Raw genomic sequence first — 16,191 nt, 5'->3', positions numbered from 1 at the left:
CATATTTCAAATAATAATGGTATATATTAATACTGATCACCATGTACATACAAGCACAACACTGAGTACTTGACATCTTATTTAAGCACATTGAAAGAAGCTTGAGATGAGCTCTTAGTGAACATAAAGCCCTCTAACTCCACTATCAGTAGATGATACTAATACTCTACTAAAAAATCAAATTTCTTCATTGTAAAAGGAAATGTGTAAGTTTATACAAATGAACAAATCATAAATACAAAACTGTGCAATGTTTTATTTAACAGAAGCTATATTCTTTAATCAAAAATGTACATATGGGCAGCACTAATTGGAGTTAATAGGGTACTGAGAAGGAAGAGAACATGGCGCGATGAAGGGGGAAGTGTTAGTGGAGAACTGAGGAGGAGGTGAGGGGAAGAAGTGGGGACGTATTTAATCATAACACTCTGCATACATATGGGAAATTCTCCGAGATTCATTAAAAAAACTACAAATCCTTAAAAAGTATTAAACTTAAAAAGAAAATACATTTCAAGTATTGAAATGGTACAACTATGATTAATTTTAAAATGTTCAATGATATAATACTTTATAATGAAAACATTCAAATTGATTGATTGATTTGTTGAAAGGTCTCACTAAATATAAATAGCCCTGGCTGTCCTGGAATTCACTACACAGACAAGCTGACCTCAAACTCACAGAGACCTGCCTCATGAATTCTGGGACCTAAGGCATGTGGAACAATGCTTGACATTAAAGTTAATTTATTAACAGAGACTTATTTTATGAAAAAATACAATTTTCCATACAGATTAATTCCAAAATAAGAATCAAAATTAAAAAAGAAAAATGTTGACAGCTACAGGGCTAAGTCTGCAAGACTCTTACTACTACAGTTTGTGTTCAGGAATCGGTCTTTTTATGTTTATGCTAATTTCTCAGGTCACGAGTAATCAATCTTCAAAGTCACATTTATTAAAAATCAAGACATCTTTCAATATTTGCATTTTTAGATACAAACCCTAGTAGTTCAGTTTGAAAAGTTTTTAGTTTATACTGTAAAATTGTTAAACTGTTCTTTCTTTTAATTTGCTCAATCAACATACATTTACTGATTATTTATTACACACCAAGGACTATCATAAATTCAGAGAATAAAAATGAAAACCAGAGAGACATGTTTCAAACCTCAGCATGATCAAACTTTCCATTCTTGTGATAAGCAATTTGATTTAGATAGTCTACTCCTTTTTTCAAATTTTATTAGAACATCTCTGATGCAATAATATTGGGCTTAATTATATTTTCATACAAGTATACCATGGCTTCTGATCAATTTACCTTCTGTTACTCTCTCTTACACTATCCGCCACAGTTTTCCTTCTTCTCAAATAGAGTCCCTCCACTTTCGCATTCAGTAGATGATAGGTAGACAGATTTAATTCTAGATTCCATATATGAAAGAAAATGTGATATTTGTCTAAGTCTGATTTATTTCATTGAAAATGATGGTTTCTAGTTCCCTCCATTAACCTGGAAATGACATAATATTGTTCTCTTTCATAGCTGAATATAACTTAATTGTGCACAGATACATTTTCTTTCTCCATTCATCTGCTGATAGACCATCAGGCTGATGACACAACTTGGTTACTGTGAATGGAGCTGTAATAAAAGGATGTTACATGGCTCAGTGGTAAATAAAAACTGATATTTGTGCTGTCTCTTAACAGCCAATGCATATTTGTAGAGAAATAACTTAAACCACCTCCTTTTGTATATGACAGCAAGAAATATTCATTTTACTCTTAGCCTCTCCTTTGATAACTCCGCTTTCCAATAAATATTAGATACTATGCTTGCTGAGATTCCAATAAATATTAGATACTATGCTTGCTGAGACAAACAAGACAACCATGCATGCCAGAGTGACGACAGCTGCTCCACATGGCAAATAACCCTGCTTTGAAGTATACAATTCCCATGGAGTAAGGCCAAAGATGACCTCTGGTAGAAATGGGTAACATCTACACTAAAAGCTGAAGGATAAATATAGTAATTTAAACAAAATCAGAAAGCTTTCCAGACTGAAATATAAAAGACTACAGAAAAATCACATGTCTTTATTTTTTTTTAACTTAAGTAAATTCTTAAAATAGCTACAGACAGGCTATAAATGCAGCAAATACCAGAAAACAATGAACACTTTCTAATCATTTACCTCTAAGGTCAGTTCATCAGGGGCCCGAGCAGTATACCGTTTGATAACATGGGCAGCACCAACAGCAGGAGTGTTGATGGATGACTCCTCATGAACTAGAAGATGGTTTCCCTTATTGTCAATCTACAATAAAAACCAAGTACCATGAAATCTTTAAAGACATGGGATTTGTCTACCCATAAATGAAGGTTCAATTTAGAAAGACAATAAGAAATAAGCCCCCAAAAGTCTTTAAAAGAAAATCTGCCATTTAGGAGGGCCAATGAGACAGCTCAGCAGGTCAACACATTTGCCAACAAGCCTGAGCAGGTTAAGCTTGAGCCCTTTGGACTTACATGATGAGAGGAAAGAAGCAACTTCTGCAAGTTATTTTCTGATTGCCACGTGGCTCTGTGCCACGTGTATGCTCCACCCCACACATATAAAAAAAAAAAAATCTTTAAAACCCTATCACTTATTAGGTAGCTAATACATGGTAATAAATGTGCTGTGCATATAATGTATATGATTTTACTTAATTCTCATGATCCCAAAACATACTATTATTATCTTCACTTAAAAGTAAAGATGAAAACTGGAGCAAGTTATATAATTTAAGATAAATTAAATTATTTTTCCAAGACCACTCAATCAACAAAGGCAGTCATGGTTTTAAGTGAAAGCAGGCCTAGCTCAGGGTTCCATATCCCTCTTTTCTTGTAGTATCTCAATTTTTACTAGGAGGAGAGAATATACATAACTCCATGTATACAAATCAATAGTATCTTGACACTCCTACACTGGGACCTCTAAAAGGCTATTTGTTCATAAATAACAAAAATATTTTCAATTATTGAAACAAGTAAAAAATAGCTCACTAAACGTATACATTAACATAATACTGTATAACAAGATGTCTTTTATAAGCAGATTTATAGAAGTTAATAAATATTATCTAAAATCATTATCAAACTTTCATAATTTATAATATATAATCCAAATTATTTTTAATTAAAGAGAGAAAAATTTAATATCAGATATCATGCTGGAGAAATTGTTCAGCATTTAAAAGTACTGTTGCTCTTGTCAAGATTAAATCCCAGCATTCATATGGTTCATAGTATTTGTAACTTCAGACTCAGGGCATCTGAAGCTCTCTTCTGGCCATTTGGGATACCAGGCACATAAACAGTACACATGCAGACATGCATACACATTAAAATTAAAAATATCAGGTATGAGTTCTCCTGGAAGATGAGAACATACTTTATTTCTTTACTTGTGAAACTCACCAACTATCTCATTACTAATAAATTCCTTAAGTAAAAATGGTTTTAGAATAAATTCTCATTAGAGACAATTACACAGATACCTCCATCCAGGTAAGGGCAGGACCACAGTTGATCTTGTTGCCAGCGATAGTCGAAAGGCGTGACAGGTAAGCTGTAAGCATCTGAGCAACCGACTGGGAAAAAAAAAAAAAAAAAAAAAACAAACAAACTCATATAACCCAGAGGGAAGAACAACTCCATGCTTTTTGCAAAATGGTTATTTTTAGGAGGAAAAAAATCCCTATAGATCTTTAGGCATTTAATGATTACATTGGGTGGGCATGGTAGCACACACCTTTAACCCCAACACCTAGGAAGCAGGAATAGGTGGATTTCTGTGAGGCCAGTCAGGGTTGCACAGTGAGACCCCACCTCAAACACCTAAAAAAATAATAACTATAAAAAATCCTTTACTGTAGTTGTTGAAGATTGTCCTGAAATGATGACACTTTTTACATAATTCAGCCACTATTTATTGTGGAATTTTTAGCTTTTAATTCCTTATCACCAAGGGTCATACACTACAGGTTCTAATCTTATGATTTTCTTTTACTAATTTTGTATTGAAAACACAAAAAATACTTATTAAGAGGTACACATCTGTGGCTTTTCTGCCTAACTTTCCCATGTTTCTTTTGACTTTCTATGGCTTTACTCTCCTGGGCATATAGCTGTACAGGAGCAGCCATGATCCCATGTCTGTATAGCCTGTTCACCTTCCACTTCCTCGTACAAAGGCAATGTGAACAGTTAAGCTCCAGCCCCTGCCACTCTGTCTTCCCTCCTGAAGCCTTATATTTCCCACCACAATGAACTGAACCTCTCTAGAAATGTAATTCAAGATACTTTCCTTTCTCCACAAGGTTTTTAATTTGTTTGTTTGTTTCTTTTGTTCTTAGTGTGTGTATACTGTTGTTTTGGTCAGGATATTTTGTCACAGTATCAGAAAAAGAATGGAGACAAATTTACAGCAAAAGTGGGAGTTCTTGCTACACTAAATCTGACTGTCCTGTTTTTAGTATTTGGAACTGGTTTCTATGAGGAATGTGGTAGAAAAGTTTGGAAATTTGGGGTAGGAAAGATCTAAAAGGCTGTAAGCAGAACAGAACCAGCCATTCTGGTAGAAGTTTGGAATGTCGGAATGCACAAAAATGTAAACTGTGAAGGCCCAGGCCAGGAAGTTTCAGAGTCTATGAGAACAAGACTAGAAGCCATTTGGATTATATCCTGGCAGAGTACAGATGTATTCTGCCTGTGACTCAAGAACTGGAGACTGATCCCACACATATGAGGCTATGCTGTGATTACTGGTTGCTGATCTCATCCAGATCTATAATGTCACAGAGTAACAAGTAGAGCACATAGAAATTAAATAATGTGGTTACCCGAGAAAGGCTGTATGAGCAAGCTTAAAGCTGTACACAGAGAGTATAAATGGCAAAGACCTACAACTGATAAAGGAATTAGCTCCATTAAACAGAAGCCTCCTGCTCTGTACAGTATAGGAAAGTATCCTGAGGGCAGGATCCCACTCACCAAAGCTATTAACTTGTGAAAACACAATGTATTTGAAACCAAAGAAACTAAACTGTAAATGCCAATAGAGTTTCCTATTTGTGAAAAGCAACTGCCTAGGCAGTGCTTCTCCACAGTCAGCACACAGAAGCTGTTAAACTGTGGTCCAACACTAATAAACCAATCTCAAACCAACCAGGAAACCCCACTCTTGTTGGCTAACTTCCATAGTGCTGGAAAGTACTGTGTAGGCTTGGATTAGGCTGTGAAAGTAACAAAGAAAAGATACTACTGCTCTTATTCTGAGCTGAGCTTTGCATGTTACAGTACCTACAAGTCAGGTAAGAAGTGCCCACTAGTTCAACAGTGATTCAACTATTACAAGAAAGCTAAGCACTTTCTGCCTAGAATTGATGTCTTTTCCACAGGAGGGCATTTCATGCCTGTTACAACAATTCTGAGTCATAAGCTCACATATGCTTTAGAAAGTACAAATTCTAAGTTATTTTGTCCTATTGCTATTTTGCCAAATAGTCATGATGTCTCTCAAATTGCTTTCTAAATATTTATGTGAATACTTATAGATGGGGGCAGTGCTCTTAACACTGGTTAAAGAAGCTGCCCCCTGCTGTGGGCAGCAGTCAATGTAGATAGTGGTCAATGTGTTAGGAAGAAGCAACAGATTGTTCAACACCAAGGGAGACATCTTTCTAAAGTACGCTTACCCCCTGTCCTTGGAAGGATCAAAAGACAGCTTGGAAGAAGAAACAAGAGTTTAAGTGCTACAGGATAAGAAGTACTATGAAATACCGTCTTCCAGATATGAAATGGTTATTGCACTCATACTAGCTGTAGTTACTTGCCCAAGACTACAGAAGATCAAACTACCCCAAATTCCAGCATAAACCAGGTAGACAATGTCCAGGTCCCACTCCTTACTTGGGAGCAATTGGCAGTTGATAGATTTAGGGGAAGGAGAATCATTATGCTTGGAGAATGTGGCCGCTGGTAAGTTTCAAATGGATGGGCACACACCCATGTACACATGGGCAGCACTAACTAGAATGATTGGGGTTATTGAAATAAGGCATGGAGGGGCATGTTTTGGAGAGTATGGGGAAAGTAAAAGATGGAATAAAGGGATGTATTTATTTCAGTGTATCCATAAATGAAACTCTAAAATTTTTAAAAATCTAGATAAAAACTATAATCAAGAGGGCCAAGTTCCACCTAAGGAGGCAGCAGAACTTGTCAAGTGTCTTCTATGTGATGCTAGTTTTGCAGGAATGGAAGATGCACGATTGAGGAATTTAGTCTGCCTTCACAGTTCCTGAGATCCATGAATCCAAACAAGTGGCAAAGTCATGTTCCCTGCAAGAAGGCACCAAAAGGCCACTGTATGAAGCTATTAAAGTGAGAAGCCAGGAACATGGGATGTTCACTGAAGAAAGCTGCATTCATGAAGTAAAGTCAATCCTAGAGAAAGGATATGCCTGCTGTAAGCAGCAGAGTTTGACTGCTTAACTCCACTGTGACTAAGGTGATCCTATTACCAGTCCCAGATGCTAGATATTGAGCTACAGAATTTGGTATTTTCCCTGATGAATTTTAGTTTCACTTTGGTCAAGTCTTTCTTTGCTCTGCCCCATCCATCCCCATTGGAATGGGAATGTTTACTCTGTGTCATTGTATGTTAGAATTATGTCAGTTTGATTTTTGATTTTGCAGGGTGTCACACTTAAGGGAGTGTCTTGAGTCTCAGAAAAAAAAATCTGAGCATTTTAATAGTGTTGGTACTGTCAAAGACTATGGGGGCTTTCGAAGATGGACCAAATGCATTTTGCATTGAGATGTCTATGAAATGGGGTCAATGACAGACTTGCTGCTTGAATGTAAACTGGCTCCTATATTCTAAAGTGTTTCAAAACTGGCTTCCCAGATGGTAGTGCTTTCCAGATGGAAGGTTGTAGAACATTCAGTAGGTTGAGCCTGCTGGTTGAACTGGATCACTGGGGCAAGCCTTGAGGCTTTATAACCTACATATACTTCCTGTTGACTCTCTGCGTAGAATGTGACCCGCCAGCCTCCTACTCCTGCCACCATGACTTCCGTGCCAGCTGCCACATCTCCCTTGACTTGATGAACCATGTCTTTCTGAAAGGGGAAGCCCAAGTAAATCCTTTCTTCTGTAGGTTACTTTCCTTAGGGTATTCTGTCATAGCAACAGAACAGTAAATAAGACACGTGTGAGGCTTTTCACTCAGTTATTTGGCAGCATTTAATTGAGCCCTCTAGAACTGAAAACATTGCTTTCTTTAGTTTTTTTTTTTCCCCATAAAAAGCAACTCATTTACTTTCAAATATTACTCACAACTGTTATTCCAATTGTACTTTTTATTACTGTCATGATAAGAAATACTTCTTTACACAAATAGTTAAAATTGTTTTATGTCTTTAGAAATTTTGCAGAAGTGAAAGTTAGTGCACAGACACAGCCTGTCCTCAAAACACCCAACAACACTGCTTCAGTATGGATTTCACTAGAAATGGAAACTCTTCCTGTCCTTGGCTTTTATATGTTCACATTCCTGGAAGAATGATCTAATACATATTAGCTACTAACATTATCATCATTATGAGGCTCTCTTACCCTCATAAAATATTCACTGACACTTGCTTGTTTCTGAGTATCCCACTGAGTCTCTCTTCTGAAATAAGCAATCTCAGGAATGACCCTAGGTGCTCTTGTATTCCACACTGACAAAAACATCAGCTAATTCCTGTGTGTTATTATTCCTGCAGGATTCTAAGTGGTTACCTCAGGACTGTCCTTCAGGATGTCAGACCGAGGAAGCTCTGTGAGCTGGGAGAATCGGCGGTCATAAATACAGAGATGGAGATGTTTATCAAGTACCCGAAAATCTTCATAACTTCTTTTGACAATCCAACTTTTGCCCTATGGGTAAAGAACAAAATTTCAATGAATTCATTTTTTCTTCAAAATCCTTAAGATCAGGCCTTTATTTTCTAATGGTATCTTATTCATGAAAGTTTGTGTTTCTTAGTAAGAAGTTTCTATTAACCTGATGATAATAAAAAGTTCCACTCCAAACACTACAATGCATCATATTATAATAAAAGGTCAATATTTATACAGAAAAGATGGAGCCTCTCCCTACTACTCTCCAAATTCTACTGCTACTCACTGAAAAATAACAGCCGGGGATAGGATAGCATGTGATTCTCAATCTACAGAAAGAACCACTGAATAACTTTACACAACAAGGTCGTTTCTAAAATCAATGAAAAATAAAAAAAAAAAAAAAAAAAAAAGAGAGAGAGAGAAACAGGAAGCAGCATTTGGGAGGGTCAATGTCCACGTGTACATGTGGAAGGTCAGTACCCCGTCCCCAACGTGGAAGGGTAAACTGACCACATCTCTCCTGCAGCCCCTTCTTCCCCCCTCCCTTCTCAGCCTAACCTAGTAGCTCTCATTAATGCCTAGTAGTCTCAAGCATCCAATCAGAATATATATTGCCATTATGTTGACTATAAAAAAACTAAAGAAAAAAGGACTAAAAACTAGAAATCCTGCCTCATTATCAACCAACACTAAGCCTAAGAAATAAACTCAAAATCAAAACTACTAAACTGCACGTCTGACAAGGCATTAAATTCAGAAGATACAAAGAATTTAACTTGATTGCAGAGTAATAATAATCTGATTAAAAATGAATAGTAGCTCCAAATAAACATTTATCAAAAAAAGTTATACAAAGAACCAATGGATACATGAAAAATTTGTTAGTATTCTAATTGGGTGGAAAGCAAAATAAACTTATGAAGAGGCATCACCCCACTTGGGTTAAAACATTTATCATAGCAAGAAGGCTAAAGGTGAAAAATCCTGGAGAAGGCATGAGGAAAGGGAACCTTTGTGTGCTATTGGTATTGGTGGGGAAAATAAATTAATCTGGCTGCTATGAAAAACAATATGGAAGCACCTCAACTAAGAAAAATCCTACCCCAATACTGGGCACATATATTAAGTAACTTACATTAATATATCAAAGAAAACCTATATTCCTGTTTAAAAACTAAATTAAGAAAACAGCCTAAATGTCACATATGGATAATGGAGTATTATTCCATTATATATCTAATTACATATTCCATTACATATTATAACACACAATGGAATAGTATTCAATCTTAAAAGAAAAGGCATTTGTAACAAGGATGCTATACACAGCTGAACAGTAGTTATCAGAGGCTGAAGATGGTTGTGCAGAAAGAAATCAGTGGGTACTGGCAAACAAGGTAAAGTTGTAGATAGACAGGAGGGATAAATACTAAGTACTGGGGGGGGGGGTGGAGAGATGACTCAGGTTAAGTGCACTCGCTGCTCCCACCTGTAATTCCAGTTCCAGGGGCTACAGTGCCTTCTTCTGACCTCCACAGGCACCAGGCATGCACATGACAACCAGACATACACGCAGGCAAAGTATCCATTCACAAAATATACAAGTATTTTTTAAAATGTTAAGTACTAAAGGTAGAATAATACATAAGCTAAAATATGGAATATGGTAAGTTTGGTCACCTTGGGATGTTATGCCTATGCAGATATTTAGACTATATCTTTAAAAAGAATTCCAAAATACACTTTGAGCTATGTAATTGCTCAGCCAATTTTAAGTTCGTTTTGGTGAACTATTACCAAGCACCCATGGAAATGAAAATCCCTACAAAAATAACTTTGTCTCTTTTAAGGTTGAATACTATTCCATTGTGAATTCAATAAAAAGTGGAATGTGTAACAGGCACTGTACACTTACCTAGACACACATATAAACACACACATACAATTTTTTAAATGCTGACAGAAATGCCAAGTGTGTTGTAGAAGGGTGAAGAGACAGATGATTTGACAGTTAAGACAGCTCCCAAATGTCTGATTTTCTAGTTCCGGATAGATGCTCTCTTAGATATGCACACAACAGGCAAAACTCACACACATAAAATAAATAATATTAAAAGGAAAATGCAAGGTGGAAAAAGATCAATCTGCCATTGCAGTTAGAGAGTTTAACCTTACTTGTATACCAGGTGAACAGATCTAGGAAGTATCTGACTCAGTCACCAGAATATAACTGACATACAGAATACTAATAGATAGACCACACGTGCTTTTCAGATTCACCAAAAACATAATGCTACATTCTGGTATATAAAACACACTAAAGTAAGTTTAAAGGGATAGAGACCTTTGCTCTCAGACCATTAAACACATTATAATATTTAAAAGGATAGAGACCATATAATGTTTGCTTTCAGGCCATTAAGAATACATGTCTATAAACTAAAAACCCAGAAATTAGTAAAACAAAACCAATTCTTTGAAAACATCAATAAGTTAATGAGCTTCTAGTCAGTTTAATGGAAAAAGAGAGGTGGATGGGGAGAAAGGAAACAAACTACTAACACAAGAAATAAAGTAGAGATGTAGCTAGAGGTGACAGACAGCAAAAGGAAAACATGAGCAACTTGGAGCCTGTCAAACCCATACAAAGAAATGCACAATTTGAGTAAGTGTATAGATATTTAAGCTACTGAATCAATCTTTAATATATTTTAAAAACAGCAACAAGCACTAACAAGTGTACCAATAAATTTTACCAAATACTTAGGACAGAAATTATACCACACATCTAGAACCTGTTCAGGGAACAAAAGGAGGAAGGGCACTTCCTAAACCCATCTGCAAGGCCCACATTAGCTTACTTGCAGAACTAGACAAAGCTTGCTACCTGAAATACACAGAGAATTCATAAAAGCAGGAAAGGAACAGCCTAATTTCAAAAAAAAAAAAATTAAGCAGATAAAATTAAGCAGATAAGAAATAAGTATGTGGGGAAATGCTTATGAAATCAGAACAGTATGTAATATATTATGTGAAAATCACCTAAGTGTGTTGAAAGTTACTGGGCAAAATTCTCAAGCTGAAGATCTTATATGATGAGTAGACATGAAATAAAAACTTTAAACTAAGGCTTTGGTTTTTGTATTTGTAATCTGAGAAGTATAAATAAAACTTTTTGAGAACTATAAATAAAATAATAATTGGAACACTTTAGCTTAATAATATTGCAAAGGAATAATGCAAAAACCTTCATTATACTAACAATTTTAATTTTCTACTAATTTTTATCTTAAATTATCACTAACAAGTACTCACTACCATTTAATGATGTTAAAAATCAGTAAATTCTTAGTAAGTCTGAGAAAAAAAGGAGTATTTGCTATCCTTTCTAAGAACAGTCAATCATTGTCCATGTTTTTGGAATTCTTTTGTTTGAGAAAAGTTAATCTGAAAAAAATGACAATTGCTATGAATTATGAAATTCAGCAAAAAGAAGGAAATACAACATAAATCTTGGGCTGGACTATGCTCAGTACAGAGCCTGACACAATTGCTCAGCACCTATGATCAACAGTGTATTCATCTGTGAAATGGAATAATAATGCCTCCATCTCATAAGCTTTACGAAGTTTAAATCAGAAGACCTATAATCTGCCTACGTGCTTTGCTCACACACAGATGTTCTCCAAATGTTAATACTCAATCCACGTTGGTTTGCCAAATGGACTGAGTTGAGAGGAGATATTTAATACAAGGAATGCATTTCTGTGGTGGAATGCCAAGCATGGGAACACCAGAGTACAGGAGATATTTTGAGACAGGGAGGCATTCCCTTGGAATCAGCTGTCTGCTCCACTACCATGACAAAAAAGAACCCCGAGATTACTGTAATGTTTGCATTTTATCTTCAGAAAAGATAAACTAATAAATCTGAATGAATTTTAGCTATAGTGAAAATGTAGCTAGCATCTTTCAATAAGGATTATTAATATCTGGGGCTGGAGAGATAGCTCAGAAGTTAAGAGAGCTTAGTACTTTTTCACATAGACTGGAATTTGTTCCCAGCACTCACATCACAGCTGTGAACCACCTGTAACTCTGGTTTCAGCAGATTCCATACCCTCTGGCCTCTGTGTCTATTAACACATATAAATTCATGTCAGCACACACACATACACATAAATAAAAATAAATTTTAAAAATGGTCATTGGTATCATCTACTCTAAAGCAACACGATTAAAATATACTTGTTTTATTGAATACCAATTATCCTTCTACCAAGGAAGCTATACTTTAGAAAAGATCAAAACAAGATTTTCAACTGACATGTTAAAATAAACATGATTAAATCTGTCACTTTAAAACTGATAGAGACCACCACACTGACTTCAAAAGTGGCTGTACAAATTTGCACTCCCACCAACAATGGAGGAGTGTTCCCCTTCCTCTGAATCCTCTCCAGCATGAGCTGTCACTTGCATTTTTGATCTTAGCTATTCTGACAGATATAAGAAGGATTCTCAGGATCATTTTGATTTGTATTTCCCTGATGCCTAAGGATATTGATATCTCCTTAGGTGTTTCTAAGCCATTTGAAATTCTTCTGTTGAGAATTCTGCTTAGATCTGTACTCCATTTTTAGTTGGATTATTTGGTTTGTTGCTATCTAGTTTCTTGAATTCTTTATATATTTTGGAAATCAGGCCTCTGTTGGGTAGGAGAGTGGTGACAATCTCCAATTCTGTAGGCTGCTGTTGTGTCACTGATAGTGTCCTTTGCCTTACAGGAGTTTATCAATTTCATGAGGTGACATTTACTGCCCGTGCTACTGGTGTTCTGTTCAAGAAGTTTTCTCCTGTGCCAACACATTTGAGATTATTTCCCCACTTTCTCTTCTAGCAGGTTCAGTGTAACTGTATTTATGTTGAGGTCTTTGATCCACTTAGACATGAGTTTCCTACAGGTTGACAGATACAGCCACTTTGGAAGTCAGTGAGGTGACATTTACTGCCTGTGCTACTGTTGTTCTGTTCAAGAAGTTTTCTCCTGTGCCAACACATTTGAGATTATTTCCCCACTTTCTCTTCTAGCAGGTTCAATGTAACTGTATTTATGTTGAGGTCTTTGATCCACTTAGACATGAGTTTTCTACAGGTTGACAGATACAGCCACTTTGGAAGTCAGTGAGATGGTTTGTCGGAAAAGTTGCAATCAATCTACCACAAGACCCAGCTATACCACTCATAGGCACTCAAAGGGTGCTCAATAATACTACAAGGATGCTTGCTCAACTATGTTCATAGCAGCTTTATTTGTAATTACCAGAACCTGGAAACAACCTATAAGTCCCTCAACTGAGGAATGGATAAAGAAAATGTGTTACATTACACAATGGAGTATTACTCAGCTGTTAAAAACAAGGACACCAGAAAATTTGAAGGCAAATGGATGGAACTAGAAAAAAAATCATCCTGAATGAGGTAACCCAGACCAAGAAAGACAAGCATGGTATGTAGTCACAAATAGATATTAGCTGTAAAAGAAAGAATAACTATGCTACAATCCAGAGGCCCGGAGGGATTAGGTAACAAGAATTCATGGGTCGATGCCTAGATCTCCCTGGGAAGGGGAAATAGAAGATAGTTCTTGAGTGGACTATGGGCAGGTGGGGATGGAAACATCAGGTTGAGTGAATGGAAGAAGATAGTACTGGGGTGCATTTTGGAGTCAGGAAAAAGACCTGACATAAGGGATCCCCCAGAAATCTACAAGGATGACTCCTAGAATTAAGAGTTATGTAGCCTGAACTGGTCAACTCCTGTGACCAGATTGGTGCCTCCTTCAATTGCCATCAGAGAGCAACTGATGGAAACAAACACAGACCCACAGTCAAGCAATAGGCAGAGTTCAAGAAGTCCTGTAAATGAGGTGGAGAAAGGATTGTAGGTGCACCTCGAGGGGTTAAGGACACCAAAAACAAAACAAAACAAAAAAAAAAAAAAAAAAAAAAAAAAAAAAAAACCCTCACAACCCTCACACAATCAACTAAACTGAGCTCAACCAGAGAGTTTGCAAGGGACTGACCTAGGCACTCAGCACATATGTTATAGTTGCGTAACTTGGTTCTCTCGTAGAACTCCTAACATTGGGAACACCTCTTCCTCATACTGAGTCGCCTTGCCCAGCATTAATATATGAGGAGGTGCACAGTATTATTACAACTTGATATGGCATATTTTGTTGATACTCGTGGGAGAGCAGCCCTTTCCTGAACAGAAACAGAAGATGGGAACTAAGGGGGGGGGGGCTGCAGCCAGGATGTTAAATAAATTTATTTCTTTAAGAAACTGATACTTATTTGCTAAAGAATGTAACAGAAAAACAAACAAAGCTTTTAACACTAAATGCTACTGACATTACTGATGGGAGATGTCATTCTGTAAATATGTTTCTCATATTGGTTAATGAATAAAGCACTGTTGGCCAATAGGAAAGCAAGACAGGCATGACTAGGAGACAAGGAGGAAAGAGGAGTAGTAAGGAGGAGGCAGCATGGAGAGACTGGGGAGACCAGATGCCTGCCCCACTCCCCGGTAAGATGAAAGCACATGGAAATACGTAGATTAACAGAAATGGGTTAATACTTAAGACAGAGCTAGCCAATAAGAAACTAGTACCTGGCCAACAGCATTATATCAAATACAGAGTCTTGGTGTGTTATCTGGGGCTGGCGCGGTGGCGGGACAAGACCAGTGGTGGGAGGAAAAACCTTACTCCTTACACATTATACAGAGGAAATGCTGAAGGAAGACCCCAGACTCAAATAGTATGCAAGAGCAAAGAGCATTTATTATTATACCAGCATATGCGGTTCATTCATCTGTACAAAATCATGACCATCCCCAGAGGAGCATGCAGGCTCCTTTTAAGCATAGCTAGGGAAATTTTAGGGATGGTTAGGTCATCTCAACAAAATTGGTTAAGCAAACAGCAGTTACATTAGTATACTAACTGGCTGAGTTTTTGTCTTTGGATGTACTTGGGTTAAGTTTCAAGGGGCTTGCAGGAACTGTCCTTGAGACATTATAGAGCTACTCTGGCCTTGTTTCTGTTCTCTCCGTTGTCTCTGAATGTAATTTGTTGATAAATGGCTCTTTGTTGGGAAAGATACCTGTTTGCCCCTCTCAGAGAACTGAAACCTAAATTCAGTTGTAAAAAATGGAAAATTTTAAATGCTTTAGCATCATTTTATGTAGTGGAACTATCTATAATTGACGTCTGTGTTCACTGAATTTTGACCTTTCAAAACTTATTTGATTTTCAACATGGAAGACAGTAAAATTTTCTTCATATTTTCTGTATAATATCCCTAACTTCCCAGGGTTCTTATTTATTTTCATTAATTTTAAAATAAAGTACTTTTTTTCTTAAAAATGCAAGAAATATACAAAGGGGAAAAATGTATCATTTTCAGAAGATGCCCCATCCACAGCAATAAACACACACAAAGAAGACAGTGTTTGTTCTTCCAGGGTAGCTGATATGTTTGTTCACAAAGGATAGTATACAATGAAGAAAGCAGAATGGGAGGATCTGAGGCACACATTAGTTAAGAGAAATTTAGATGATATTAACAAGAGGAAAGAAAACTCAGAATGACCAGGTCTTCAAGGCATCTGGAAGTACTTTTCCCATGGTTAATTAATTCTCAGCAGACATACACCTTCACAGATACTACATTTGTTTGACTGGTGTCTGTGTCTGTGTACTTGCTTTTGGCCCATGATAGATGATAGACCACGTTAATATTTTTGTATCATGAAAGCTACACTCTTGCACCTAGCTGGCCTGAACTATCTTCCTTGAGGGCTCTAGGATTTAACCTGCACCTGTGCTTGCATGTAGATGGAAAGGGTAAGAGAAAATAGACCCGCTGTTATGTGACAAAACTTTTCCTTGGGAGACACAACACACTTATCTACCTACCCCAGATAAAGATCCCATGACAAACCACAGCACAGATACCACCAAAGTCCAGTTTAGCGATCCAATGAGTTTTACTGGAGATACCTAATGAAATATGGGGGAGGGGTAACTTACAGGAGAAGAAATGTCTCAAGAGAGTCATTTTAACTCTGCCTTACCAAGGCCCATCCTAGCTGAATGACAGCTTGGATGACAGCTTACAAAGCTGAGAACCTGGAGCACACTGAACAGCCTACAGACAGATTAACAG

At 36.8% G+C, this 16,191-nt stretch overlaps 1 protein-coding gene across 3 annotated transcripts in view; it reads right to left on the bottom strand.

Moving 5' to 3' along the window:
- The window catches only part of Arhgap32 (Rho GTPase activating protein 32), a 230,322-nt gene that overhangs the window by 74,109 nt on the left and 140,022 nt on the right, over positions 1–16,191 (bottom strand). For all 3 annotated transcript variants that reach the window (XM_051197026.1, XM_051197027.1, XM_051197028.1), the window contains 3 exons: positions 7,850–7,987; positions 3,558–3,650; positions 2,207–2,329 (listed from right to left, as the gene is read on the bottom strand). In XM_051197026.1, the coding sequence (XP_051052983.1) occupies positions 2,207–2,329; positions 3,558–3,650; positions 7,850–7,987 (354 nt within the window). The remainder of the gene's footprint in view (positions 1–2,206; positions 2,330–3,557; positions 3,651–7,849; positions 7,988–16,191) is intronic.

This window comes from Phodopus roborovskii, unplaced genomic scaffold (genome assembly GCF_943737965.1).
Source record: "Phodopus roborovskii unplaced genomic scaffold, PHOROB, whole genome shotgun sequence".
In the NCBI taxonomy this organism is placed as follows: Eukaryota; Metazoa; Chordata; class Mammalia; order Rodentia; family Cricetidae; genus Phodopus; species Phodopus roborovskii.
Note: the sequence above shows the minus strand (reverse complement) of the source record. Positions and strands in the feature narration are given on the sequence as shown.